At 42.6% G+C, this 27,953-nt stretch overlaps 1 protein-coding gene across 1 annotated transcript; it reads right to left on the bottom strand.

Moving 5' to 3' along the window:
* Window positions 1-23: 23 nt before the first annotated feature.
* Window positions 24-26,487, bottom strand: LOC107382286 (E3 ubiquitin-protein ligase pellino homolog 1). The gene is made up of 7 exons (XM_015954381.3): window positions 26,272-26,487; window positions 21,380-21,529; window positions 13,188-13,317; window positions 12,968-13,069; window positions 5,747-5,944; window positions 5,470-5,658; window positions 24-1,032 (listed from the first exon to the last, which is right to left on the bottom strand). The coding sequence occupies exons 2-7, from the start codon at window positions 21,466-21,468 to the stop codon at window positions 454-456; spliced, it is 1,287 nt and encodes a 428-aa protein (XP_015809867.1). The 5' UTR covers window positions 21,469-21,529; window positions 26,272-26,487; the 3' UTR covers window positions 24-453.
* Window positions 26,488-27,953: the final 1,466 nt, after the last annotated feature.

Genomic DNA, 27,953 nt, shown 5'->3' with positions numbered 1-27,953 from the left:
ATCTTTTGATTTGAGAGGAAATAAAACCCCAGAGTTTTATTTGATTGTTTTTGAGATCCAGTGTTTTCAGACGAAACCTTCTAGAGCAGCATCAGGACCACAATGAGCCCGACCCTGGACGGTAACCATAGTGACGGTGATGCTTAATAGGAATTATTTTGAGGAAACCCGTGACCTTCCCGCTGTTAAACACTGCAGTTTTAAAAGGATCACAAACACAGGAGGCAAATGAATAAATAATTTTAAGGCAGTTTAAACATTATTACAGCTAGAGTTTTGCTGCTGCTCCACCAGAGACATCCTCCCTCCTGAGAACACTTAATACCACAGAGGCAGAAATCCCCCAGATAAATGCACGTATTCAGAATTAAATTAACTTAACTTATTAAAAACACCCAAACTCCACATGCAACACCCCCCGGTTAACGCTTCAGATGAAGAGTAAAGTGGCCTCTAATCCAGCGGGCTTTGGAAGATGAGCCGGATGTAGCCGGTCTCTCCGCTGAGCGGCTGGACGCAGAACGGACAGGCGGCGTGGAAGGCGTGGGTTCCATGAGGCAACGGGATCTGACCCCAGTACTCTGTGGTCTTCTCGGAGCAGACGTGTCCACAGGGGACAAAGGTGTGGCTGGGTGGCTCAGCGTCCACATAGAAGCCTGGTTCACAGCCCAGCCACAGTGGCACATAAGGCCCCTTGGCCCGACACATGGGACACTCCCTCTCCTGGCAATCCCCTTCCACCTCTGGGTCACGCCGCCCACCCCAGCCGTGGTAGCCATGTACGTGACCGCAGCGCAGGTAGGCCCAGGGCTGCTTCTCGTCCAGGACATCCTTACGTTGCATACTGGGGAAGGCAAGGGTGTTGAAGCCCACGGGGCACTGTGGCCGCCCGGCATTCAGCTCCTGCCGCAGCGCCTCCAGGTGTTTGATGGTGGGAGTACGTGCGAGGCCCTCTGCTGTACGCCACAGCAACGTGGCGCCACACAGATCGATGAGCGAGCCGTCCACCAGCTCGTTACATTCAGAGTCCACCTGCAAAAGACAAAGACAGATACTTTAACTGGTTTGTCACTGTTTAGATTACATATAAATGCATAGGATTTTATTATAGCTGCAATAGAAAATTAGCTAAACAAACAAGCTAAAAAGATTTTTTTCATGCCTCTTCAGAATGTTCTAACATGTTAAAGCTATAAACATATGTGCAGTGAGGAACATAAGTATTTGAACACCTTGCGATTTTGCAAGTTCTCCCACTTAGAAATCATGGAGGGGTCTGAAATTCACATTCTAGGTGCATCCCCACTGTGAGAGACAGAATGTAAAAAAAAATAAATAAATAAAATTCAGGAAATCACATTGTATGATTTGTAGAGAATTTATTTGTTTTGCACTGCTGCACATAAGTATTTGAACACCTGGCAATCAGCAAGAATTCTGGCTCTCAAAGACCTGTTACTCTGCCTTTAAGAAGTCCACCTCTACTCCACTTAGTAATCTTAATTAATAGCACCTGTCTGAGCTCTTTAAAGACACCTATCCACCCCACAGTCTGTCAGACTCCAACTACTACCATGGGCAAGACCAAGGAGCTGTCAAAAGAAACCAGAGACAAAATCGTGGACCTCCACTAGACTGGAAAGGCCTACGGGGAAATTGCCAAGCAGCTTAGTGAAAATTGATCAACTGTTGGAGCAACTGTCAGAAAATGGAAGAGGCTAAAGACGACCGTCAGTCTCCCTCAGACTGGGGCTCCGTGCAAGATCTCATCTCGTGGGGTATCACTGATGATAAGAAAGGTGAAGAATCAGCCCAGAACTACACGGGAGGAGCTGGTCAATGACTTGAAGAGAGCTGGGACCACAGTTTCAAAGGTCACTGTTGGTAGAACACTGCCGTCATGGTTTCAAATCATGCATTGCACGAAAGGTTCCCCTGCTAAAGTCATCCCATGTCCAGGCCCGTCTGCAGTTTGCCAATGACCATCTGGATGATCCAGAGGAGGCATGGGAGAAAGTCATGTGGTTAGATGAGACCAAAGTACAACTTTTTGGTATAAACTTCATTCGCCGTGCTTGGAGGAAAAAGAAGGAGGAGTTGCATCCAAAGAGCACCTTCCCTACTGTGAAGCATGGGGGTAGAAACATTATGCTTTGGGGGTGCTTTCCTGCGAAGGGGACAGGACGACTGCACTGTATCAAGAAAAGGATGAATGGGGCCATGTATTGTGACATTTTGAGCAACAACCTCCTTCCCTCAGTCAGAGCATTGAAGATGGGTCGTGGCTGGGTCTTCCAACATGACAATGACCCGAAGCACAACGCCAGGATAACCAAGGAGTGACTCCATAAGAAGCATATCAAGGTTCTGGAGGGGCCTAGCCAGTCTCCAGACCTAAATCCAATCGAAAATCTTTGGAGGGAGCTGAAACTCCGTGTTGCTCAGCACCAGCCCCAGAACCTGACAGACCTAGAGACGATCTGTGTGGAGGAGTGGGCCAACATCCCTGTTGCAGTATGTGCAAACCTGGTCAAGAACTACAGGAAATGTTTGAGCTCTGTAATTGCAAACAAAGGCTTCTGTACCAAATATTAATACTGATTTTCTCAGGTGTTCAAATACTTATGTGCAGCAGTGCTAAACAAATAAATTCTTTACAAATCATACAATGTGATTTCCTGATTTTTTTTAACATTCTGTCTCTCACAGTGGGGATGCACCTAGAATGTGAATTTCAGACCCCTCCATGATTTCTAAGTGGGAGAACTTGCAGAATCGCAAGGTGTTCAAATACTTATGTTCGTCACTGCATATGGTTCTCTCATATTGGTCTAAAAGCCTTCGCCAATAACACGACTCAACCGGAAACCAAAGCTTGGACCATCTGCTCATCTGTCTCACTGAACCGCCGCTCTTCCCTGGGTCTTCCATTCATGACGAACTTGTGTATGTAGCAACAGGACATCACTGGTGCGAGAGGTCCGCGGCTCAGTAACAGAGTAGTATCAAAGAGGGAGAAACAGCCGGCTGCTACCACTTCAGCTATAGGACAAACTACCAGAGTCCCAAAAAGAAAAACATCATTTGAAGTCATGGACAGCAAGAGATGTTTGGACCTGGAAAACAGCGACAGGTGCGGCACCAGGGCTGGCAGCAGTAAGACCCGGAATTCTTCCTGACAAAGAAATGCATTTCAACAAAACACCGGGTGGAGATACTCCAACAAATCTTTGTGGAGGCCATGTTTATCTGTTTATATCCCTTCCTGCCGGCACTCGGCGCGCAGTATACGTCACTAATGCGACCACCCTCTTTTGTGGGGGGGGGGGCACCCACAGTCGCTCCAAAGGGATTAGCGGGGCTGACACGCGTTTAGCCATCAGAGGCGAGGGGCTCATGCGGCAATATTTCTACGAGGCTAAGCGCATCAGAATCCAGTTTTATCGCCTTTCCCCTTTGCTCCTTGCCGCATTTACGAGACCCACAAATTCGGATTTATCACTCTGTAATGACGCGATGGTCTGTGTCTAGTGTGTTTGTCACTCTAATTATGTTGCAATAAAGGTGAGAGTGGATTTGAGCAGATTTACTGGCCCACCTGCGTTCAAGTCCTATTTATGATCACGAGCTTTGGGGAACAGCCAAAAGAACAAGACCCTAAATGAGTTTTCTTACTGCGATCAGCTAAGGAGCCTCTGCTCCTCAGCAACAGATCCTCCAGTGAGTCGCTGCTTCATTTTTATTAGAGGTGCGACTCCTCACCAGTCTCATGATTGAATTTGATTGAGATTATTGTGTCAACGATTCGATTTGATATCTCGACGCTTCACCATTAATTCATTTGGATTGGTTTTCACCAATAAATAGAAGATGACAGATATTTGCCCTTTTTTTTTTATATCAAAAACATGTCTGACACAACATGCCACCCCCCAAAAAAGCTCTTCAATCACAAAAGTCCTGAGGACAATGTAAAAGTGCAAAACCTTTTAAACATTCAAGAAGATTTAACAAAGTAAAATAAACGTGTTTCCTCATTTAACAGCCACATCTCAGGCTGTGGGGAAAACATGCTCTGTAGATACGAACAAAATCTTAAAAAATACTGAAAACCTAGAGGACATGCCCAGTTCTTGCCTTTCATTTAGGTTATAAAATCCACAGCTTTAAATGTCTTAGAACAGCTTTAGCATCACATGTTTATGCTGCAGTTCAAGGGCGTAACGCTAAATTAAATGTTTGGCCTGGTTTGTTTTTCTGTTGTTGTTGGAGCATGAACCAAGTTCTATTTAAAGCAACACTTCAAACGTTTCCTGCTGGTTGAAAACAGAACTGCGATCGTTATAAACAACCGTGCCACAGCCTGCAGTAGTTGGTGCTACAAACAAGCTAACTCGAGTCAACTGAGACTTGAGCCTGATCCGTACTTCATCAGTTTCACAAGGAGAGACGGACACGCACCGACAAGCAATTCCCCGCCAGGACAACAGAGGGCGTAGCGCTTTTCTGTGGTATCATGAAACCGTTACACGTATCCGGTCCACGACGGTGCATTTACTATATATTTTAGAGAATTTATAACACAGACTAAATTATCCTGCATTCTCCTCCACCTCCTCGTGCGGTCGCCACCTCTGAACCAAACCCATTTCCTGTCATTTCTGTCCACGAATAAAACGTTTGCTGTATATCTTTGTACTCCTTCAGCCATGAGAGGATAAACCTTCATGCTTTCTCACTTTTTCCACCACTTCAATCTGTGTCTGCCGCTAGATATCTTTTTATTTTTGAAGGGGCAATGGCGGTGCTGTTAAAGACTTTACAGGAAGCAGCATTCTGACCAATCACAAGAATGCGGTCTCAGTCACTTTTGACGGATATTTAAAAATGTTGGCATGTCTCTGACACCCTCTGAGTCTGTCTGAGCGCCCTTGCACCAAAGCATAAAGGTGTTGCGTGTCTCCGTACCACTGCACACAAAGGAGAATAGATCAGGCTGTCTGTGAAACGCTCTGAGGTAGACCACGGAAGCACCGCAGCTCTTTGTGGTGATGCATGCTTCACTTCTAAGTTGCTCAACCGTGATTTTCTGGCTAATAGCACCCGAAACCCTCCGTTAGCTCCGGATTAGCTCAGGTAGTTCGTAGCTACCCCTGTTGGCTCCAAGCTCCATGCAGCTTCGTGTTAGCTCATAGCTACTTTGGTTCAGAATTTATGAGTGTCAATAATTAGCTCACACTATCACAGCTCCACCTCCTTCCCCATTTTTGGCTTGTCGGAGTGTAACACGGCGTGTGACACGGCCAAGATGGCGGCGATCACAACTGCTCGTGTGGCTTCAAAAAAGCCCCACAGAAAGCTGTGGGTGGGGGTTGATCATCTTTTTTAAACAGTCATTGGTTCCAACCCAACCAGAGTACGTGAGCTGGCATCGGAGAGTTGTATTGTGGGTAAATAGAAGTCACCCACCATTTTGCCCCTCTGCTGAGCTGATCTGGTCTCTCGCAATGTGAAGACATTTCCACAGACCGAGATCTCCCTCCACAGACCAGGTTTGGAGTCTTGGCTGAAGCCATGTCGAGGATGCATGACCAGGACCCCGTTTGTGGTCAGTGCGTCCATCTGGCCATCCTGCATCCTCCACTTGGCTGCTTTTTCCTGTGGATAGATGATCACATCTCGAGTAAAACTGTACTTTGATCACAGAAAAACCAGAAGGTGAACTCAGCGTGTTAGTGTGGCCCACCCCAAGGAAAATGTTCTTGGAGGAATCAAAGCCTGCGGCGTAGATGCGTGCAGAATAAGGAGGGTGTCTTTGGCAGATGATGCGGCAAGCGAAGCGGGAGATGGTGCTCTGGATAGTCTGACCGTCGGCCTGGATCTGTCCACCAGGGATAGTATCCGTCACCACAAAGTCAATAGGAGCCTCCGTGGAGCGGCCAATCTGGAGTCAGAGGTACAAGGTTAAAGGGACAGTACAGCCAATTAGAAGGGACTGGGTGTTAAAGTTATACATCATTTCTATTACACTGGGTTTAGCTCGAGTCCTAAACAGCCTACAACTAATCTGAACCAGAACATTTGTCAAAGTACATTTGTTTTATTTGTTAAAATAGATTTCTCATTTTAAATGGGTCATTTCATGGATTATCCACATTTTCGAGCTTTTTAGCAGGTGATTGGGGATGTGTATTGGTGAAATTTTGGTGATATGATACATATCACGATACAGGGGGGAAGAAACAATATATCACGGTATTTTGAGGATGCATTCAGTCAGATGTTAATAGCAAGTTTCTAGACTGAATTTATTGTAGGAATATTGAATAAACATCCAAACTGATACTTAACATGTTTAACATGAGATATCTGAACCATAACAGAGGGATTTACAATTCAATGGTGGAAACAAAACCCATTGCACACTGCTGCCAACTAATGGTCGGTGTTTGAATTACACCAAAATAAAAATAAAAATACACAAATGTTTACATGTAAATTCTTCCAAACATTAGACACATAGCTTTTGAATATCGATATATCGCAGGGAAAAAAATCACGATATATTGCCATATCAATCTTTTCTTACATCCCTACATGTGATATTGTTTTTTCCTCATAAAAACTACTCCCAAACACATTAATGGCTGCATTCATGCATTGTCCTGTTTCAGCTGCAAATTTTAAGTTTTACTTTAAAATTCATGAAAACAGACCATCTTCGGGCTCCCGGCACCAGGCCCAACTCTTCCCCTGAATCTGGTCTGGGTTCTGAAACCCGCCTCCCATGACCAGTTCAGGAGATGTAGCTTGGGTGACTGCTGTGATGTAAGAGACTTGGTGGTGCAGGGACTTTTCGAGTGCTGCCCTGGGACGCAGTTTTGCGCAGGTTCACATCCCGGTCTTCTCAGCAAAGCTTCTAAAAAGGCTCTTGTTTCTAAATGTGAACCTCTGATGTAACCAAAGGGAGTTAGAAGCTAGGCGCTGCCTCAACTCAGTATGGAGAGTGGGTAGTGTTCGGGTAGAGAGGTCATGTTATCCAGTCAGTGTGTGTGTTTAATAGTTTTGTGTTCATGTTGATAAACTAGAGTGTGTGAAGGCTGTACCAACTCCAGCCTGTCTGGACATCGAGTCCCCAGGTTTCCAGATAAGAGAAACAACGCCTCTATCTCCGTGCCTGAGGGCGTTTTGTGCAGCTGAAAAGACGGACTTCTGTGGCCCACATCAGTAGGTAGCGGGACAGGGAGGTCCGCGCTGGGCTACGGAGACCCGCGGCAGGGTTTAAAAATTAAATGTGGATTTCTGGAGCTCAGATCACCGTCAGAACCAGGTCAAAACCGACCACCAGAAGAGACATATGGCTCAGCTGGTTTCTGGGTCTGAACCAGATCAGAACCGCTGCCTGGACCACCAGGAGAGGATATGCGGCTTTTAAAAATACCAGCTGGACTGGCTTGCTGGTGTCTGGGTCGGATCCAGCTCACAGAAACCTGCATGAGCTCCAGAACTGAACAACAGGCGTCTCTTGCTCAGCTCAACTGTTGAGATATCCTTTTGTGGTCCATCAAAACTCATACATGTAATTAAAAACACCTGGTCACAGTTACACAGATCAGAATGTGAGCTTGAGGTGTAATGTCAATGCTCAGTTTGCCAAGCGGAGTGGAATTCTGCCTTTTGAGTGAGAGCACATCCAGTCGCTACGTTTCTGTCCCCGCGCCACAGACCCAGAAGATATCTGTCTGAATCTACACTTGATGATCTGGTTCAAAACCTCTGGTTAAGAAAGCCGCAAAAGGAAGAGCTTTTGAAGAAACTGCAAAAAGCGTTTGCAAATGATTCACCTTTGTCAGTTCTTCTCAGGGTTGAGCGAACTAGAAACTACACTTCACGTGAAATGAAATGATGTTAAACATCAAGTTTTATAAAGAAACTTGTAATATTTTGTTTCTCCTGCTTAGCTTCCACTGGTTTTAGACAAAAGCAAACATCCGTGTGAACATGTCGCTTGTCTTGACAACCAGGTCCTCACTCAACGTGATATGTTCACACTAGGGTTATCAGAAGACATGAATGGTTTGGTAAGTTTCTATATATTTCAAAAAATTTGTGTTTCTATCTGAATTTTTTATGTAGTGGGATAATTATTTTCACCGTTTATCACAGATCCTAAACTCCTGTCTGAAAGTCATTGAGAAACTGTCCAATGAAAAGGTTGGTGAACTAAAAAAAAAAAGAGTAAACACTTTAATAACATTTCCAAGTCAGGAGACACAGCAGACAGATACTGAATTAGCCATAACTCTGAATCACTAACATTTTTTTCCTTCTCTCCATGGTGTTCAGGTTTTTCCAGGAAACAGTCATGTGGTCCAAAGTTGGTTTCCACCTTTTTCACTTCATCCAACTCTACATCTCCCAGTAAGTAGTTAGAAACACGTACTATCTGCTCTAAATGTCAGTTTTACTATGATGTATTCAGATTTTCTTTCCAAGTCACAGGCACCAGATCAGGGCTGGGTTCTGATTCCTGTTTGGCATCCTGGACACTGGACAATATGTGTAAGTACAATGTATTTGATATTCATTCATTCTTCTTCCTTTTTCCTCATTAGTCATTTAGACTTCACTGGTATGTGACTTTTTTCCTATGCAGAGGTTTTCGCCATCACTGTGACACATTTTTATAGATTCTGAAGCTTAAACACAGGGAGGTTTTCTTCCTTGATTATCTCAGTGGCAGTGGCTTCAGAGATAAAACCCAAATCCAAACATTAAGTTATGTTGTTCTTTAATAATGATTTGCAATGTCAGGGGCCTCATTTATCAAGCTTGCTTACGCACAAAACGGGGTCAGAAAACTGCGTAAGCAACTTTCCACGCAAACTTTGGGATTTATGAAAGAAAACGTAGTGGAAAAATGTGTGCAACTTTAAGTTGACTAAGGACCTGACTTACACACATGTTGGACATGGAGAGCACCTGCAGTGCTGCTGCTGAGAAGGATACAATTATGAAATCCTGCAGCATTATTACTTGTACTGCTTTGTTTACCTTTGTTTGTGTACTACCTTTCTCAGTAGCCTAGTGGTAGAGTGTCCGCCCTGAGACTGGGAGATCAGGGTTCGATTCCTGGTCGGGTCATACCAAAGACTTTGAAAAAATGGGACCCAATCCCTCCCTGCTTGACACTCAGCATTAAAGGGTTGGATTGGGGGGTTAAACCACCAAATGGTTCCCGAGCGCGGCCGTGTCTGCAGCTCACCGCTCCCCCAGGGGATGGGTCAAATGCGGAGAACAAATTTCGCACACACCTGTGTGTGTGACAACTAATGGGACTTTAACTTTTCACACAGAATAAGACCACCGCGCGCGCACACACACACACACACACACACACACACACACGCACACGCACACGCACACGCACACGCACACGCACACGCACACACACACACACACACACACACACACACACACACACACACACACACACACTGAAGTGCAGAATACAGAATATCAGCAGGGGGGACAGATTGAGGCAGAATGTCATGCGTCTGTGACAGAGTGTGTGTCCTGTCACTGTGACCCGATTGATCATGCGCCCTGGCTACTTGGACAAGGGAGATCTCCGTTTGGGTGACTGGTTAGTGCACGTGAATTTCACCCGGGAGTCTGGGGATTGAATCCTGATTGGACCTTTTTTTTTATATCCGCCACAGATCTCTCTGAAGAATTCAGCATTGACGGCTTCAGCGACGCTGTGCCACTCCGTGGATTTTCTCTTATTTGTTTTGCAAAAGCACTTCCTTTCATTTCTCCATCTCACCCACAAGTACCTCAATTTCTGCTTCTGTGAAACAGCGCTTCCTTGATCTGCTTTGATCTACGGTTGCCATCGTTATTGGCGGAGCGCTGCAACAGCCGGCTTATGTATATGCATGAGATCCACAAGGCAATTTGCATTGACTATTTATGGCAGTAAGTGGGCGTGGTGAGGGCGGGATGTGACTAAAAAGCAGTTGAGAACCTTTCTAGATGTTTCTGATTCATGAAGCTGAGATTGCGTGCAGCTGTGCGTACGCCATGTTTGATAGAAAACAAACCTGCTTGGCGTAAGCATTTTTTTTGCTGAGCTTAAGTACGGTTTTAGTAAGGATTCCACGCAACGTTTGATAAATGAGACCCCAGAACATTTTTCTATTCTAAAATATATGTAGTTTTGTTGTAAATTTACATTTGTCTTATAATTGTAGAGCTTTTTTTTTTCCTTATTTTCCATTGTATTCTTCTGTTCCTAAATCTATAAATATAACTTTGGGAATGTTACTGTGGCCGTGCTCAGGACGCATCTGTCTGGAGCGCATCAACGATCAGAGCTCTGCGTCTCTCAGCTCTAAATAATCCCGGAGAGTCCACATAGATAATGTAATATAAGTAGAACCAGGATCGTTTCTGGGCTCCCCCTGGGTGTGTTGACGCCTTCACGCTCCCTAGCTCACCAGTAATTCGAATCTTGTGTGTAGCACAAGTTTGTTGCGTGAGTTGCCGGATCCTAGCAGACAGTTGTTGGAACGGTCCTTTCAAAGTAAGATAGTTTCCGGATCTTGTTCCGGCAAGATCCGGCTCAGATTAAGCACTAATTGGTGAATATTAAGCATGTTTTTGGAAGGACTCTGCTACTGTGAATTATGCGAGGACCCGTTACTGGATTGAGGTTGAGTTTCAATTTACAGCTAATGACATCAACAGACAACACCCCCCCCCACTTTTGAAAAGCTTGCAACGCGCCTGCCTATCTGTCCAAATGCACGCAAAAAGGGGCTGGTTCCGAAAAGGTTCTAGGAACTACAAAGGTTTCCTAAAGTCCGAATGCGCCTTATCTCGCCCAAGACACTGTAGTTGGCACATTTTGTTGTAGCGGGATTGAGCTGAGTTTCACTGAAATGAACCATTTAAGGTGTTTTTCCAGGACCACTACTCCGAGCAACTCAGACCGATGCAGCTCGGCCTGACCACTGTTCCCAAGGGCATGGTTCGGGGGGACATGTCCCCCTCACTTTTTCCAAAGTCAATTTTTGTCCCCTGGACTTTTTACCGTGAAAAAAAAACAAACAATATTACGCCATATTAAATAGACCAGCGGTACTCAATAGGCGGCCCCCTCCTTGTGGCCCCCGAACCGCACCCCCCCCCATGCCTATTTCTGTCGAGAAGCTGGCATGGGAGCATAACTACACTCAGATGGGCTGACTTAAACCACGCTGTACAGAGCTGTTTCAGGCTGAGTACCGCTCCTGGAAAAACACCTTTAGTTTCCAGGTATAAATTCAGGCTGAGGAAAACAACTCCTATTTAAGATAAATGACATCTCAACAGTGCCAGCGGTAATATTTTATCATATACCGTGCCTACCTTTGCTCTCAAATAGAGGTGTGAATCTTCACTTGTCTCCTAATTCGATTCGATTACGATTATTGGGAAAACGATTCAATTTGATTCGATATCCCGATGCATCACGATTATTTCATATTGATTTGTTTTCATCGATAAATAGAAGATGTCAGATAATTGCTTTTTATTTTTTAATCAAAAACATAATTGACACAACCTGCCATCCGTCAAAATCTCTCCATCCACAACAGGTTAGGACAAAACATTTAAACATTTAAGAAGATTTAACAAAGTAAAACAATCCGTTTCCTCGTTCAACACCACGCCTCAGGCTGAGAAAAACACGCTTTGCAAAAAACTCACAGAATCTAAAAAAGTACTGAGAACCTACAGGACACATAATGTAATAATAAAATACATAATGGGTTCATATAGGAGTGTTTAATGTCTCTGAGCAGCTCTAGAGTCAAATATTTATGTCGCAGCTGAAGGGTGTCAGAAATAACACCAAATGAAATGTTTGACTTAGTTTATTTTATTTGAACCCAGTGGTTCATTTCTGAAATGTTGGAGAATGAATCAAGTTCTGTTTGATGCACAAAATAATAAAACATAAAACAAATTCTACACTTCCAATCATATTTAAGATGTGTGTTTTATTCTTCCTGATGATAACACCAGCAGAAGGCTGTGGGCTGGATTAGGATTAAATTACCCAGCTGATGGATCTCCTTCACTAACCAGCCAACTACAAACCTTTCCACTAACCTGTCCTGTGGGACCCTCACCATGTAACCCTCATGTCCATGCTGTCTCTGGAGGAGCAGATAGGAGACACGATCTCCTGTAACTTAAAATGAACCAAAGCTTCCTCCCAGTTTCTCTTTATGCTGGATTTAACATCAATTTATCATCATGAAACAAAAGAATAAAGTGGAACAAGAACTTCTATTTCTCTCTACTTTTAACTTCTCCGTGTCCCTAAACAAAAGAGACAGACGATCACTCTGCAGCCGCCATCTCTCGTGAGAGCGAGCGGAGCGCGCCACATGACAACCTGCTCAATTAACATAATTCACGGCCTAAATCCAACAGAACCGGTCGGGCTGGTTCGGTCTCAAGTTACAACTCTAGTGCTCAGTCCTGCAGAACCACTTGGTAAATGTGGAGGACACACACTGACAGATTTGGATGCTGCGCTGGTGCCGCCGTTAAAAAAACAAAACTACATTCCACTATAATTGATTATGGCGTACTCTTCTACGATGCAGAATCGTTTATGTCCGCATCCCCATGCATCGATTATTTGATTATGTTCCTCAGCCCTACTCTCAAAGGTATAAAATAACATGATCTGGAACCTTTAAGTCAGAAATATGTTCCAAAGATGTTTTTATTTGTTGATTTTGTTCCAATAATGAAGGTATAAACACCTGAAACATTGACGGGGAACTCGCTGGCTGGTTACTGGATTATCTAAAGTGAATTCAAGATGATTCTAGATGAAATGTAATTATGAATAAATGAGTTAATTCCCCCGTCACCATGCTTGTAAAACAGGGCCGGCACACACCTGGAACATGTCTGTGCTGCTGTCGTGTGTGTACTCCACCACGACGGTCTGCGCCCGAGAGAGTGTGTATGAGATGCTGTGCTGTTCCTTGTTGTTGATGGCCTTTGGAGAGACAGGACAAGTAACAGTAGCTTTAAACAGCGGTGGTGAGGAAGGAAACACCAGATCACACCCCTCCCATGAAGATCCCAGCAGCTCAGTGTAAGTGGTCAGGTTTCACCTTGGCAGCCTGAGGCGTGCAGGATGTGTGGACAGTGCTGGGTTTCACACCGTTGGCCTTGTTCCTGTGACACAGAGCAAAGCGACTTTTTCTCCTCCCCCTCTCACCGCTGGGCAGGGAGCCATTACACCTGAACACACAAAGCACCCCGTTAGCAAAAACCTGCCCCCCACATGAAATCATCTTCATCAGCATTTTTCTGACAAAAACACTTGAGTACTAAATATACTCAAGCTAAACCAATAAGAAAACCAATAATTTCGTAACAACTCACTAGAGAAATGTAGTTATACATTTCCAATGTGCTCAGTAAAAAAAAAAAGTCAAGCATAAAATAATCAGCCTGAATCATACTTCGGAGGAATCTGGAGACAGCAGTGATGATGCAGAAGCTCAGACAACAGCGGTTAACCTGGCCTCAAGCAGAAAACATACATGATAACATCACTGCTGAGAAACACGTCAGTTCATCTTCTCACTACTGCTCATTCAACAAGAGTTGCTGCAGTTAGGGCTGCTCGATTATGGCAAAAATAGTAATCACGATTATGGTGACTGAAATTGAGATCACGATTATTTAGGACGATTTTTCAATTTATGTTGATTTTATTTGTTTTTATTCAGTCATAAAATTGCTCAGGGCACAATCGGGACAAAAATAAGAAACAAGATGATCACTAAAATAACTCCTGATTCCCAGGATAAAAAGACCAATATACTTACAGCTCATAGTTTATGACCCAAGGGCTATAGACCTTGGTTTAACTCATTTAAGTCTAACCAGTACAGACCCAAATACCAATTTCTTGCAAATACTGACAGCAAGAATTATACAATGGCATTTATAACAAATAAATTGATGTTCACAAAATGTTGCGTAACATTTACTGAGTCATGTCAAGGTGCTGTAGGAGCGTGCACTAGCACCGTGTCCTCAGAGAGATTAGTTATTAATTATCAGCGTGAGGAACTTATTTCTACCTTATTTATAAACTATTTATTTACAGGCCCATCAGTTAATGTAATAATTGTCCCAACCACAGCTCCACCCCCCAACCCGGTCTCACAGCAATCGGGCAAGCTGCACGTGTGTTTAGCACGCCGCACGCGCACATTTAGCCGTTTTTAGCGGCTCAGGAGTCCGCAGGTGCGGTGTGTGTGTCACTCACTCTGGTTACTCCAACAGGGAGCCGGCTCTGAGAGCTGTTTCTTTAGCGACTGACACATCACTGCATCATTCCCTTTCCTAATGTTGTGAAGAACGGTCCGGAGCACAGGTGGAGTGTTTAGCTAACTTGCAGGAAATGTCGACGACAGTTATCCAGAAAGTAGCTAAGGGTTACCAGAGATGTTTCTGAGATGTTCGCCAGGTACTTTTAGGATTAAAAAGTCAAGAAGGGGGTCTGAAAAGCTGCTAGAAATAGCGTCAAAGTCGCTAAGTTGGCAACACTGTGGAGGAGCGCTTCATTTGTAACTCAGGGCAGCGCAAGCGGGAGGAGCAAATAATCGGCTTGTTTTGTTTTTTATAATCGTCCAAAACTCAGATCGTAATCGTGATTAAAATTCGATTAATTGAGCAGCCCTAGCTGCAGTGGTCCTTAATCTGTTAAAAGATGAAGACATGCTTCGTCACGTGTCATTTTTGTATGTATGCGTATAATGTATGTCTTTTAAGACTCGTTTGTTTTTCAAGGTGGAAAAAACAAGTTCAACCAGTTCAGAAGTGTTTTGTATCATCAAAGTTCACCTATATTCAATCGCTGACCTGAATCATTTAACAGGTGCTGAGGGGTCTACGGACACTGACTTGACAAAGTAAAGCCTGTTTGACTTCTTGTTGGTGATCTCAGTTGATTGCAGCAATTTTTCCACTGCAGTATAAAAAATATCTGTGACAGCCTTTTTAGATTGGCCGATACTGAGAACAGTGGGGAAGTCCCAAAGTATCAGTCAAGATCTAAGACGTGTAGATTTACATAGGCTCAAGTATTTAAAGTCATTTCTAAGACAAAAAAAGATCTGATTCCAGTATGAGTTGTTCAAACATCTCCACTTTTCTAAAGACTGGACAAAGACTTGGTTGAGATGTTGAGGCTCAGGTCTACTGTGAACCAGGAACAGTTGCAGCACCAGTGAAGGTGGTTTTACGTCACCATGATCTGAGCGGATTATGACTCAAGAGGCTCCTGCTCCAGAACAGAAGTCGATAAACTATACTGAAACCCGAGAAGCGGCAGAGCAAACTGGAGGAGAAGTCGTGTTTAATCAGTGAAGATAGAGAGCTTGGTTCAGACCCCCCATGACTGCTACTGCCTAAGGGTACAGAGGCAACGCCATGTTGGAATGGTCGACCCCCCCAAGAGCTTATTGTCAAAATATTAAAAAAAAAGATGAATCACTAAAAATCTGTGAAAGAAAAAGGACAGACAGACAGACATTAGTAAATAAACTATTGTGGACCAGATACATGAGTGTAATGCTGGCATGATACTAGAGAAAAGCGCTACGCCCTCTGTTGTCCTGACGGGGAATTACTTTGCAACACTGTTTTGTTTTGTAACATTGTATTATTGTCCTTTAATTCATGTGGGTTATTTTTAGGCTTTGTATTTACTGGGCAAAATCATAACTTTTAGTTGGGAGCTATTACTCTACGATGCCGTCATGCTGACCCAAACAAAAAAAACCTGCATTGCCGGATTTTTAAAGAATTTATTAGTAAATTATGGTGGAAATAAATGATTTGGCATTCTACAATAAGCAATATTTCTGGCTCTCACAGATCTCTATGTGTCTGTTGCTGTTGCCTTTTGGTCCAGATTGTAGTTGTAAATGAGAATGGGTTGTCAGTCGACCTCTATTCCCCACTTGTTATCTTTTCCAAGAAGACATGTGGTCTGTAAAGTCGGAGCAGAATATCAGATTGTACTGAGATTTAAGGCTGTAATTTGTCTCTCCTGTTCAGGTATCATTAATAAACCCACCCATAATCTACTCGTTGCAATTGTTTTTTTCCACCACAAACTGTATTACTGTGAGTTCATAATCATGTGTGTTTATTCTGTGTTAGAGAGAAAACTCACCATTTATTCTAACTTCTAAACCCAACCCTTGTCTTCATTGTTCCACCATAACTAGCAACTCCTGCTACTCAATAAAAGCCTTAAGTTAATATGACAACCATGTTTATAGTGAGTGTGTACAAACTTATGTCCACATCATTAAATTGCATCTTTAATATTCTTTAAAATGGTAGAAAAAAATCATCTAAGGTCAAAAAGTTACTTTGGTTAACCTTCCATGTTTTCAGATAACTAGCAAGTGTTTAAAAAACACTAAATCAAGGGAAGTGGGCAGGGTTCCCTAAAAAATGCATGGTTTTGGAGTCACGTGACTCATTACGCACCTCAAGGAAGACTTAGTGGAAGACGTGCTCGACTCTGATTATTTTTAGTTGCTGAGGTAACACAGATTCAACTAGTTTAATAATGGTTAATGTTCATCTTGTTCATCGATTTTCCACAACAGAAAATGAATATGAGAAACATAGAGATCATTTATTTATATGTAGAGGAGATGGGCCGGGGCTTTCTGTTGGCGCTGGTGTAACTGAAGGCCGCCATCTTAGATGGGTCACCAGTGCATTCATTGGACTAGAAAATACAATAGTAATCCTTCACAATCTGTTTTCAATAGTACACCGGTTGTTTGAACAGTAGACAGCACAAAAACAGGCATAGTTGCTCACTCAGCATAGACTATGAATTGGTTTTAGAGAGTGAGGGACTCATCCAATATGGCGGGGAAGTGTTTACACTCCAGCGCTCAAATTCGCCTCTACGCATTTCATTTTTGTTTCATCTCATTTCCACCTCTTGTGAAAACTAGCCATTTGTTTCATAATCATCATTTTGTACCGATTTCAAAGTAAACTTTCTTCTAAAGTAGACACGGCTTTTCTTCTGATCACTGTTTGAATGTGGGACTACTTTCTTTTGAGCGTAACAGTAAAGCGGCTCTCACATGATCGTTTTAGACCGATGCCGTGCTCGCATTTAGTAAACAGGAAGCCAACATGGTAGTGTACTCGGGAGTCAGAAAAAAAGCAGCGATTATGATTTAGTTACCTTAAAAACTCATAAATTAGAGAACAAATATTATTCTTAAGGAACAGTGTTTGATGCAATATATCAGGGGACAAGTTTCTGTCTAAATATATTTAAATAAAAAATGTCCGTGTGCATTTGGAAGTTCCCACGCTTCAGCAGCTCTTCTTTCACTATTTACAGTAAATGATCTACGTTTAGCCTGTTCCCATCAATTCTTGCTGCTGGCTCAAAACTGTGTGGCTGTGCACCTTCAGTATTTAACATAAATGTATGTTCGTATTAAGAATCTGGAGCTTTGTGCTGCTGCTGCAAATCCTTTTTTTCTTCCAAGTAGAGTCAGGACCGTTTTCCTTCATCTACGTCACTTCCAGTTTCCAGCAAGAGGCGCCGTTTTTAGACGGATGAGCCTAGGTGGAACAGTACTAGCACCTGTTTTATTCCAAATATCTGCCTTCTTTAAAAACAATGAAAATATAATGTTTAGACCTGTCACAATATAAAGCCTTCAATATACGATTAAAGTGGAAGATGCGCTTCAAGTTTTCCCTGCCTGCTTCCTGTGTGTGCTGAATCTGACCCATCAGCTTATTTCTGTGGTACAGGTCAACAGAACATTTTGTTCACATCCTTCAGGGGAGAAAGGACATCTTCTGGGATGGAGAAAGCCAAAGAGCAGGAACAGTTTCTGCCCAGACTCAGACGCTGGACTTATGCGGTTTTTAACTGATCCACTCAAGCCATTGCAACACCCATTAGGTGGTAGGGTTGTCACGGTGTGAAATTTTAACCTCACGGTTATTGTGACCAAAATTACCACGGTTTTCGGTATTATCGCGGCATTTTTTTTAAACGTGCTACATTTTCACACAGTTAAATAAACCCTGTATGTCAGGAAATATTGTCCTCAGTTTGAGTCTAAATTTGGCCTAAAATGTGTTATTTTGTAATTATGTTGTTCATTTGTTTACATTTTTCCCCTTTAGCCTTTAAACTACCAATATTTGCCCATAACTTCTTATTTTTTGTCTGTTTGATGTCATCATTTTAAAAATATTAGACCAGATGATACTCAGTACTCAAGTAGCCTTCTAATCAGATACTTTTTTACCCTTACTTGAGTAATAAACCCTATATCAGGAAAATATTGTCCTCGGTTTGTGTCCTTCCAGTGAGCTTTGCAGATTTGGGAAAATGTCATCAGGCAGTAATCATTGTTAAATTCATAATTATTCTCGGAGAGAGACCAACTCTTATCTGCCCCTGGGAGCCCCGTAATGCATAGCGTCATTTCAACATGGGGGTGTCCGCGACACGGTTTATATGCAGGTAGCGGCGCTGCGGCGGCTTTATAAAGCGACTCATTGCATTCTCCCTCAACCCAAATCCTCGGATCACGCATTTTAGCTAAAACGCTAACGTTAGCTTGCCTTGCGTTGACTGTAGAGTTGTGGGTGATGGTCACGCAGATGTGTTATGAGATCTGAAGCGTCGCTGCCTTTCACAGACACTTTTTCTGCACGTGCTGCAAACAGGATAGCCGTCTTCTATAAACTCCCTCGGCATTCTTCACATATCCAAAAGATGCCCGTACTTCCCACTTTGTCTTCTTTGAGGCATAAAAAAATGTCCTGAGCGCTGCCGTCTCCTCCTTTGGCCATTATTTCAGCTTTAGTGTCAAGAAAGTTTTGGTTGTAAACAACAAAGTGCGCATGTGCCGCCGGCAACTTCAGCAGATGATACGGTGGCTGGTAAGGGTCACCGCGCCTACACCGCAGCCACGGTAAACCCACCGAGATAACATATGTTTTAAAAACAAGACAGTTATTATTATTGTCAACTTTACCGGGGTTTACCGCCACACCGGTTACCGTGACAACCCTATTCTGTGGAAGTTAAATCTTCTAGAACAACACCAGGAAGAGCATCACTGCTGTCATGAACTCAGTGACATTCCAAAAGACAATAGTGAAAGCAGAACGTTGCAGGAGCTTTAATTAAACCTCTGTTAGCTGGAGGTTATCTTCAGAGCCAGGCTGTGGCTAGCTGCAGGTTGAGTAAACAGGAGTTAAGCCATTCTTCCACTGGATAATGCACACTTCCTGAAATTCAGATAAAGAAACAGCCACGGCTTTTCTCAGACAAGGTCAGACTACCCCCACATCGTTCTGGCTCCACTCTAAAACCAAAAACTTCACTTCTGTTCCACTAACTGCATGGTTCTTTGAAGTAAAAGCGTATGACCAGAGTAATTGCCACTCCCAGATTCTTCAGGTCTGCATCCACTGTGATGCAAAAGCAAACAAAAGGTCTGCAACCGCTGCTGATGTCGCTCCATTTCCTTGAACCACAGGTTCACCCTTAAGTCCTGTGTGAACGACTTTAAGTGAGGAAGTCTTGTTGTTGAAAGAAATCATTATGCACCAAGGTCGAGGTTCTTAACACATTTAACAGGATTTAGGTGGAGTTATGCGGCAGATCAGCAACCCAACAGGCTCAACTCACTAGACTTGCCCATCATGATTAGATAAGTATTTGTCTGGGTGTGACCAACATTTAATTCAATTCAGTTTATTTATGTAGCGCCAAATCACGAGTCATCTCAAGGTGCCAAGTAAACATTCCAATCAAAACCACTTATCAGCAAAAAACTTCTAAAGATCGACTTGAAGATCGACAAGGGAGCCCCTGTTCTAGTGGTGCGGGTGAATAAACATTCATATTTTCAGACTTTTTCCGTGGTGCATTTTTCAATCTTTATGGGTTTTTCATTTATTGCACCAATGTGTAAGACTATGTTGTAGTGTGTGTGTTTTTAGGCCTTGTGTGTGACGTCTGTGGCCAAAGTTTGGTTTTTCAGCAAGAGTGAATGGTTTTGAGCGTGGAGCTTCATTTTGACCTGAAAATGTTTGGGAAATTGGGTGAGACGTTATGGATTTGTGTTTACCGTTTCCAGAATATAAGCAATAGTTTCAAGGAATGTGTTTAAACTGTATCTGTTCCTTTGCTCCCACACACACCTGAATGAAATAAACGAGTAATTAACAGGCCTGTGCAGAGTTAAACGTGGTAAGGAGAGGATTAAGTTACTTGATTCAGGTGTTGAAGAGCAGGAATCACAGAAAACAAGCTGGGGTTGGGGACTGGTATAAGGTTTTCTATGTTTTTAGTGTTTTCACTGACATTGCACGACTGTAGTGCAGCACCAACATCACCCATGAGAACTCTGGGCTGTTTGATTATGATGATGATAAAGAGGAAGAAGAGGGAAAAAGAAGGAAAGAAGAAAAGAAAGAAAGAAGGAAGGAGAAAAGTAAAAAGGAGGAAAGAAGAAGAAGGAAAGAAAGAAGAAAAGAAGAAGGAAGAAGGAAAGAAGAAAAGAAGAAGAAAGAAAGAAAGAAGAAGAAGAAAGAAGGAAAGAAGAAGAAAAGAAAAAAGAAGGAAAGACAGAAGGAAGAAAGGAAGAAGGAAAGAAAGAAGAAAAGAAGAAGGAAAGAAGAAAAGAAAAAAGAAGGAAAGAAAGAAGAAGAAAAGGAAAAAGAAGAAAAGAAGGAAGAAAGGAAGAAGAAGAAAAGAAAGAAGAAAAGAAGAAGAAAGAAAAAAGAAGGAAGAAGGAAAGAAGAAAGGAAAGAAGAAAGAAGAAAAGAAGGAAAGAAAGAAGAAGAAGAAAAGAAAAAAGAAGGAAGAAAGGAAGAAGGAAGAAGAAAAGAAAGAAGAAAAGAAAGAAGAAAAGAAAAAAGAAGGAAAGAAAGAAGAAGAAGAAGAAGAAGAAAGAAAAAAGAAGGAAGAAGGAAAGAAGAAAGAAAGAAGGAAAGAAGAAAGGAAAGAAGAAAAGAAAGGAAAGAAGAAAGAAGAAAAGAAAAAAGAAGGAAAGAAAGAAGAAGAAAAGAAAAAAGAAAAAAAGAAGGAAGAAAAGAAGAAGAAGAAGGAAGAAGAAAAGAAAGAAGAAAAGAAGAAGAAAAGAAAAAAGAAGGAAAGAAAGAAGAAGAAGAAAGAAAAAAGAAGGAAAGAAAGAAAGAAAGAAAAGCTGCTTTGTGTGGAGGTCAACCCGCCCGTTTCCCCAGCACCAAACAGGAGACATCTTACCCCAGCACAAGGAGCTCTCCATACTTGACCGGTACTTTGGTGGATGTCGTAGAAGTGGAGATGTTTTCCTGACCCAGTGAAAACATCATTGCGGGAGGACTATCTCATCGTCATCATCAGAGTACCCCCATCAGTGTAAAAACACGTCATCTGTCAACAACAATCACATTTTTAACGTCACTGGAGCACTTTCAGGACTTTCCTTTAAACACCAACAAAGGGCATTTTTTCCCAGATATTTTATTTACATTTATTAAATGTCTTATTCATTCAAGCAAAAGCTTCAACACAACACCATCCATTGCTACAACACACCCGATACACCCACGGTCTTTGTACTGGGAGCAACAGAGAAACAATGTGTGAATTCACTCCAGAACACTGAGAGGGTTTGTTGGGTGTAAACCGTGGGCCACGGGCAGGGCGAGTCATCCAGCAGCTCACTGGGATAGAGGCAGGAATCCTTATATTAAAATGAAAAAGACCAGGTCATAAACGTTGACATGATAACATTGATATTTTTTGGGTGTTCTTTGTTCTAAAGTATTTAAATATGCTGCAGAGCTGCACGTTATCATTTTTAGCTTATAGCACCAGTGCTACAAAGGTTGTAGGTTTTGTAGCACCAGCATAACAATTTGGTAACACTTTACAATAAGGGTGCTTTCATTAATGTTACTTAGTGCATTAATAAACTATTCCTCCTACCAATGAGGGTCAGTAACCACGTTTACATGCGCACAATTAATCGGACTAAACACCCATTCAGATGAAAAATTCTGCATGTAAACATGTCAATCGGATAATCCTGATCCGATTCGGTCCGAAATTTCAATCGAATTGAGAGAGGTGGTTTTGTCCGATCATCATGTCGATTGGCGTGCATGTACACAGCCATTCGGATCGGGAGTAAAATAATGCCCACTGTGTATGTGTGCAACAGCTAGCGAGCCTCCTCGTTGTCATTTGGACTGCCCAACTTAAATAAATGACGGCCTACTTAACAAGCACTGGCTTTTAAATTTGATGGCACACGAGGACAGTAGCCTAAGCAGAGAGATCCAGACGTCCCTCTCCCCAACCACTTGGGCAGCTCTTTCGGGGGAATCTCAATCCCTGACCAGCCGAGAGACAAAGTCCTTCCAGCGCGTTGTGGGTCGTCCTTTAGGCCTCCTCCCAGTTGGACGTGCCTAGAAAACCTCACCAGGGAGGCGTCCAGGAGGCATCCTAACCAGGTGCCAAAGTCACTCAACTGCCTCCTATAGATGTGGAGGAGCAGAGGGTCTACTCCGAGGTAGGGCTGGGCGATATGACGATTTTAGACCGTTTTACGATCTACACATCTGACGGTCTGTCATTTTTGAGAGACCTTTTTATCACGATTCACAGCTCTGCTGTTGAATTTCTGCCTCTGAATGAAAAGGGAACTTACCCCAGGCGAATGACACGCCTTTGTTTGACCCTTAACCAATCAGAGTGAGTCATAGTAATATATTAGTGCCCCGCCCTCTTCCCCTATTAACATTTAAAATGATTCTGTAAACTCCGTGTATCAATAGAAACAATCTCTGCCTCTGCCAGCTGCAGTAAATGTAGTCTCCAAATAATGAGGTGCATTCATCTGTGTATCTCATTTGATCCGCATTAGTGATGTTTTCAGCACCAGAACAGTGAAGCAAAGAAAGATTCCTGAGTTTGTTAGTAATTTTATTTATTAGGTGCATCTGACCTGTTCTATTTTTTCTATTTTTCTCTGAAATGAGATCAAATCAGTGCTTCTATGGGTTGTCTCCAATCTACACTGGAAAATTTTACTTTATTTAGAGACTTGTTGCAGAAAATATTCAGAATGCGCAGTTATTTGCTACCACAAGCGATCTCTGGTCCAGCCGCACATCAGAGCCGTATTTGAGCTTAACTATCCACTACATGAGCAACTGGGAGCTACATAGTATTTTGAACAAGTTCATGTTTGCACAATACGTTTGCAATTGACATGTTTGCACTTTAAATATGTTTACGATTTTAATTTATGTTAAGTTACTTGAAAAACGAGAAAAACTGATTTTTGTAATTGTTTCTCTCAGGGCTTTTATCATCTCTGGTGTGAGTTTAAAATATAAGTGTGTTAGCACTGTGTTGATTATCCCTAGTATGAATAAATGTTTATTTATTCAATGTTTCTCTTCTTTAATACGCAATTGAAGTTATGCTATTCATGGATAAAAAATCGTGATATTCTATTTTTGCCATATTGCCCAGCCCTACTCCGAGGCCCTCCCAGATGACTGAGCTTCTCACCCTATCTCTAAGGGAGAGCCCAGCCAATCTGTGGAGAATTCTCATTTCGGACACTTGTATCCGCGATCTCATTCTTTTGGTCATAGCTCATGACTAAGGTCAGGGTAGGAACAGTAAATCGAGAACTTCACCTCCCGGCTCAGCTCTTTCTTCAGCACGACAGATCCAGGGTTTCCCTTACATAGACGTAGCCGTGGCGGCCCGCCACGGCTGAAATCTTACCGCAACGTCTACAATATCCCAAGTTTTATTTATTTATTTGCGCCGTTTCCCGAAGAAGCAGCGGGAACTACTATGTTGTCGCTTGTGATCACAGCCGGCGGGCAGCAAGAAGAAAGGAGCAGGCAGAGCAAGGTGCAGTTACAGCATAAGTAACTGAGTATAAAACGGTAGCAGTGGATATAATGCTTTTCGGTTTAAATGTTTCAGCAGCATTGAGATAAACGAGTGTTGACGATCTTGACAGGGTTTCCTCCAGTGCTTATTAGGCCAGACCCCCCCCCCCCCCCCCCGCCAGGCTAATCATCACTAATTCATGTAAAATTTATTTATTTTTTCATGTCGGACTTTAACCGCATCTAATACTGTATTACGGCGTGAGCGCAACAGCGACAACTTAAGATCGATGTGTGAGCAGCGTGAGAGGTCGGGTGTTTTCATCTGAACCCTTAAAACCTCCAGCAGGCTACGCTGCACTATTGACGTGTTAGCGCGCGGCGCTAACAACTTAGCGACGTGACATGTCTCGGAGAAAGAGTAAAAACACGTTGGACGCTTCTTCTGGAGTGGGAAAATAACGCTTCTTCTTAAGCAGAGCACGACGTCGCCTCGGCTCGTTCACGGCCGAGCCGGTACCGGACTGGGCTCGATAACTGACCCAGCACAGCCACTGGGTCGTTGGAGCTGCCCCGTGACTGCCTGATGGAAAACCAGCGGGTTTCATCAGACTCGTAAAGTTTCTTGTTTTTGCTGGGGACCCCCTGTATTTTACCGCTCCCTCCTGCAGTCTTCCTCTATTAACATTTAAAATTATTCTGTAAATTCCGTGTATCAATAGAAAAAATCTCTGCCTCTGCCAGCTGCAGTAAATGTAGTCTCCAAATAATAAATAAGAGGTGCATTAATCTGTGGATCTCCTTTGATCCGCATTAGTGATATTCTCAGCACCAGAACAGTGAAGCAAAGAAACAGATTCCTGAGTTTGTTAGTAATTTTATTTATTAGGTGCATCTGACCTGTGCTATTTTTCTCTGAAACGAGATCAAATCAGTGCTTCTATGGGTTGTCTCCAATCTGCACTGGAACATTTTACTTTATTTAGAGACGTGTCATCATCCCCCCCCCCCCCCCACACACACACACAGCATCTGCTATCACAGTTTATAAAAAGTAAGAGGTCTGCCTGGTTGAAGACCTTTCCTAAGAAAATGTTGCCTTGTTTTGATTCTCAAGTATTTCTGTGACTCTTCAAACTTCAAATAAAACTCAATACAAAGATAAACACAAGTAAACATTTACATTGTCACAGATTAGTTAAGAGTTAATTTGAGGAAACAATCATTTTAATCAAAAGTCTGTTTTAATATCAGCTGATTGTAAAATATTTGGTGTTTATTTGTACCTACATTTCTAGGCAGGTGACAGAATACAAGTTCTAAAATGACATAAGTTCGTGTTATTTTCTTCTGTAAACGTTAAGCATCAGGATGCTTCTGTAAGCACAGGGAAAGTTCTGGGAACTTTTCAATTGCTGACAAGTTCAACAGTGACCATCACCTCCATTAACCTTCAACTGGAGCTCCAATGAGAGTCCACTTGTACATCAACGTTAGACGGGCCGAAAGCTGACAAGTCTATACGCTTTTGATATGTGGGGACAGTTGGACAAAAAGGGCAAAGACCCAAGTTTTAAATGGGGAACAAAAGCAGCGTCTGCCAGGACAGATGCAGCGTTGGGATGGTGCATGCTAATCAGTTTGTGGTGTGGAACAAAGAAGGCCAGCTGGTCGTTATGGACACGCGGACCAGTGGTGTCAAACACAAACCCAGTCAAGTTCTGATCAACATAGACAACAAGCAAAGAGAGGAGAAGTAGCTGAAGTCTATTCGGAGCTAAACCTTGGGTGAAGCTGTGTTTCCACAGCGACTGAAGGTTTCAGGTCAGCTTTCTCACTAGTGGATAAACAGCTATCCAAAATAGTTTAAACCCACAAAGACATTTCAGAGAACAAAAGAAACATCCAGAGAGATGTAAGTCACTCAAACAAAGAGAAGCTCTGGGAATACAAAGTAGTCCTGGCACCGAGTGCGTGGAACACCAGCTCGATCGGAGTAAACGTCGCCATCTTTAAAAGTTACTGTAAATAATCATAAAGGGACGTTTGGTGTTTGAGGAAATACCAGCGACACCTACTCAGCTTTAAGCTAGCGTTAGAGCTAGTTTAGCTGAAAAACTTTTACACTGAGTTCTGTGGTTTGAAAAAAAGTAATGAACAAGCTTTTAATTAGTCATGTCGCCATAGCAGAGAACAAATGAAACGTTCAAGTCAGCACATGTGACGAAAAACGGACTCCCGAAATTATAAACTCACCAAAGTTACTGGTCGCCTCGAAGCGCTTTATGTCCCGGATGTATTCGTTCAGGAACAAACGTGTGCGTTTAAAGCGATTCTGACCGTAAACACGCAACAGTTGGCTGGATGTCCAACAAGTTTCACAAGTCTTTATGTTCTGTAGACAAGATGAGAGAAAACTCCAGAAGTTCCCACTTCTTGTCTAAACTACAGCTCCTGCTCTAACCTGAACTGGGAGCGTTATTTGAAATCGCAGGATGTCCAAGGAAGATCCCGCCTTTCTCGTATTTGATTGGCTAGAAGGGCGCTTCTACGATTGGCTATTTCATTTAGCAGCAAACTTCCTCGATACCAACCTCGATATATATGTCGATGCTCGATACCAACAGATCAGCTGTTTGGGGAAGTTTTGTAAAGAAAATGTGGCCATAGCGTTATAATAACCACTCTGTCCGGTTTTGCAAAAAAAAAATCTGTTTCTTTTATTTATAAAATCCAACCTTGAAAAAAATGTGAACTTATAATAAATCTTGTGGCATTTATCAAACTGCTGCCCTTATTTTATAAACTGCCTCTCAAGGATTGGGGTTATTTCATTAAAGCAGATAACACGTGTGTCCTGCCCCTTCCCGGGTATGAAATATCAAAAATAAACTGCCCCATTTTGTCTGTTTCTTTTCTAGAATAAAGAAAATAGGTGAAAATACATCTAAAGATCAAAATCACAATTAGCTAACAATCAATTTTCGAATAAATGCTACACATTTAATTAGATGAGAGGTGTGTTTTAACTTGCAAACAGCCTTAACTTATTAAAGTGAAGCCTACATAGTAATAAAATGACCCCAATGCTTGAGAGCCAACAGATTTAAAGTCAGTCTAACAGTGATTTGTTAATAACCTTCTGAGTGGTCTAGCAGTAGATTGTCCAGCCTGGGACTGGGAGATCGGTCAGGTCATCCCAAAGACCTTAACAATGGGACCCAATGCCTTCCTGCTTGACACTCAGCTTTCAGGGACTGGATTGGGGAGTTAAATCACCAAATAGTTCCAGAGCGCGGCCACTTCTGTAGCTCACCGCTCCCCATGGGGATGGGTCAAATGCGGAGATGACTTTGGGACTTGAACTTTTTCACAAGATTTACTTCAAGCACACATCTGACGTGTTTCATGTTCTTTCAAGAAAGACACTGAAGCTGGTATGTTGCAAAAAATAAGACAGATTGGTTATTATTAGGGATATCCTGATCCCTATCCCGAGATTGGATCGGGTTGACTTTTTGGTGATCGGAGATCGGCAATTATAACTGACGAGTCTTGCCGATCTCCCAAAATAGACTATGAGCATGTTAGCATAGCAATCAACGCATCTTGAAGGCCACTCAAAAACACTGAAACAGTTTTTATCACATGAAAAATATCTCCAAACTGTGAAGGTTGGTGTCAAAACATGAACTTGAAATGGTTCTCCATGCCTTTATCTCCTCCCGTCTAGATTAATGTAACACACTCTTGTAACACACATTAGAGCATGTTCAATTTGCTAAAAATGAATGATGATTTACACACACACACACACATACAAATATAAATGCCGCGGTTGATGTAGGAGGAAGTTTAGGACCCAAGATGCAGAGAACCAGATGAACGAGGCAGGAGGTGGATGATAAAAATAAAATCCTTTATTTTGGAGTAATCCA

Source organism: Nothobranchius furzeri, chromosome 7, assembly GCF_043380555.1.
Source record: "Nothobranchius furzeri strain GRZ-AD chromosome 7, NfurGRZ-RIMD1, whole genome shotgun sequence".
NCBI lineage: Eukaryota > Metazoa > Chordata > Actinopteri > Cyprinodontiformes > Nothobranchiidae > Nothobranchius > Nothobranchius furzeri.
This window is presented reverse-complemented; position numbering and strand designations above follow the sequence as displayed.

Bases quoted from the DNA above. Each gene is read 5' to 3' on its own strand.
- LOC107382286 (XM_015954381.3), bottom strand. From the start codon at position 21,468: ATGATGTTTTCACTGGGTCAGGAAAACATCTCCACTTCTACGACATCC. The intron at 13,318-21,379 runs GTAAGATGTCTC...TTGTGTGTTCAG, and splicing joins GGAGAGCTCCTTGTGCTGGG to GTGTAATGGCTCCCTGCCCA. The intron at 5,945-12,967 runs GTGTGTGCCGGC...CTCTGACTCCAG, and splicing joins GCAGCACAGACATGTTCCAG to ATTGGCCGCTCCACGGAGGC.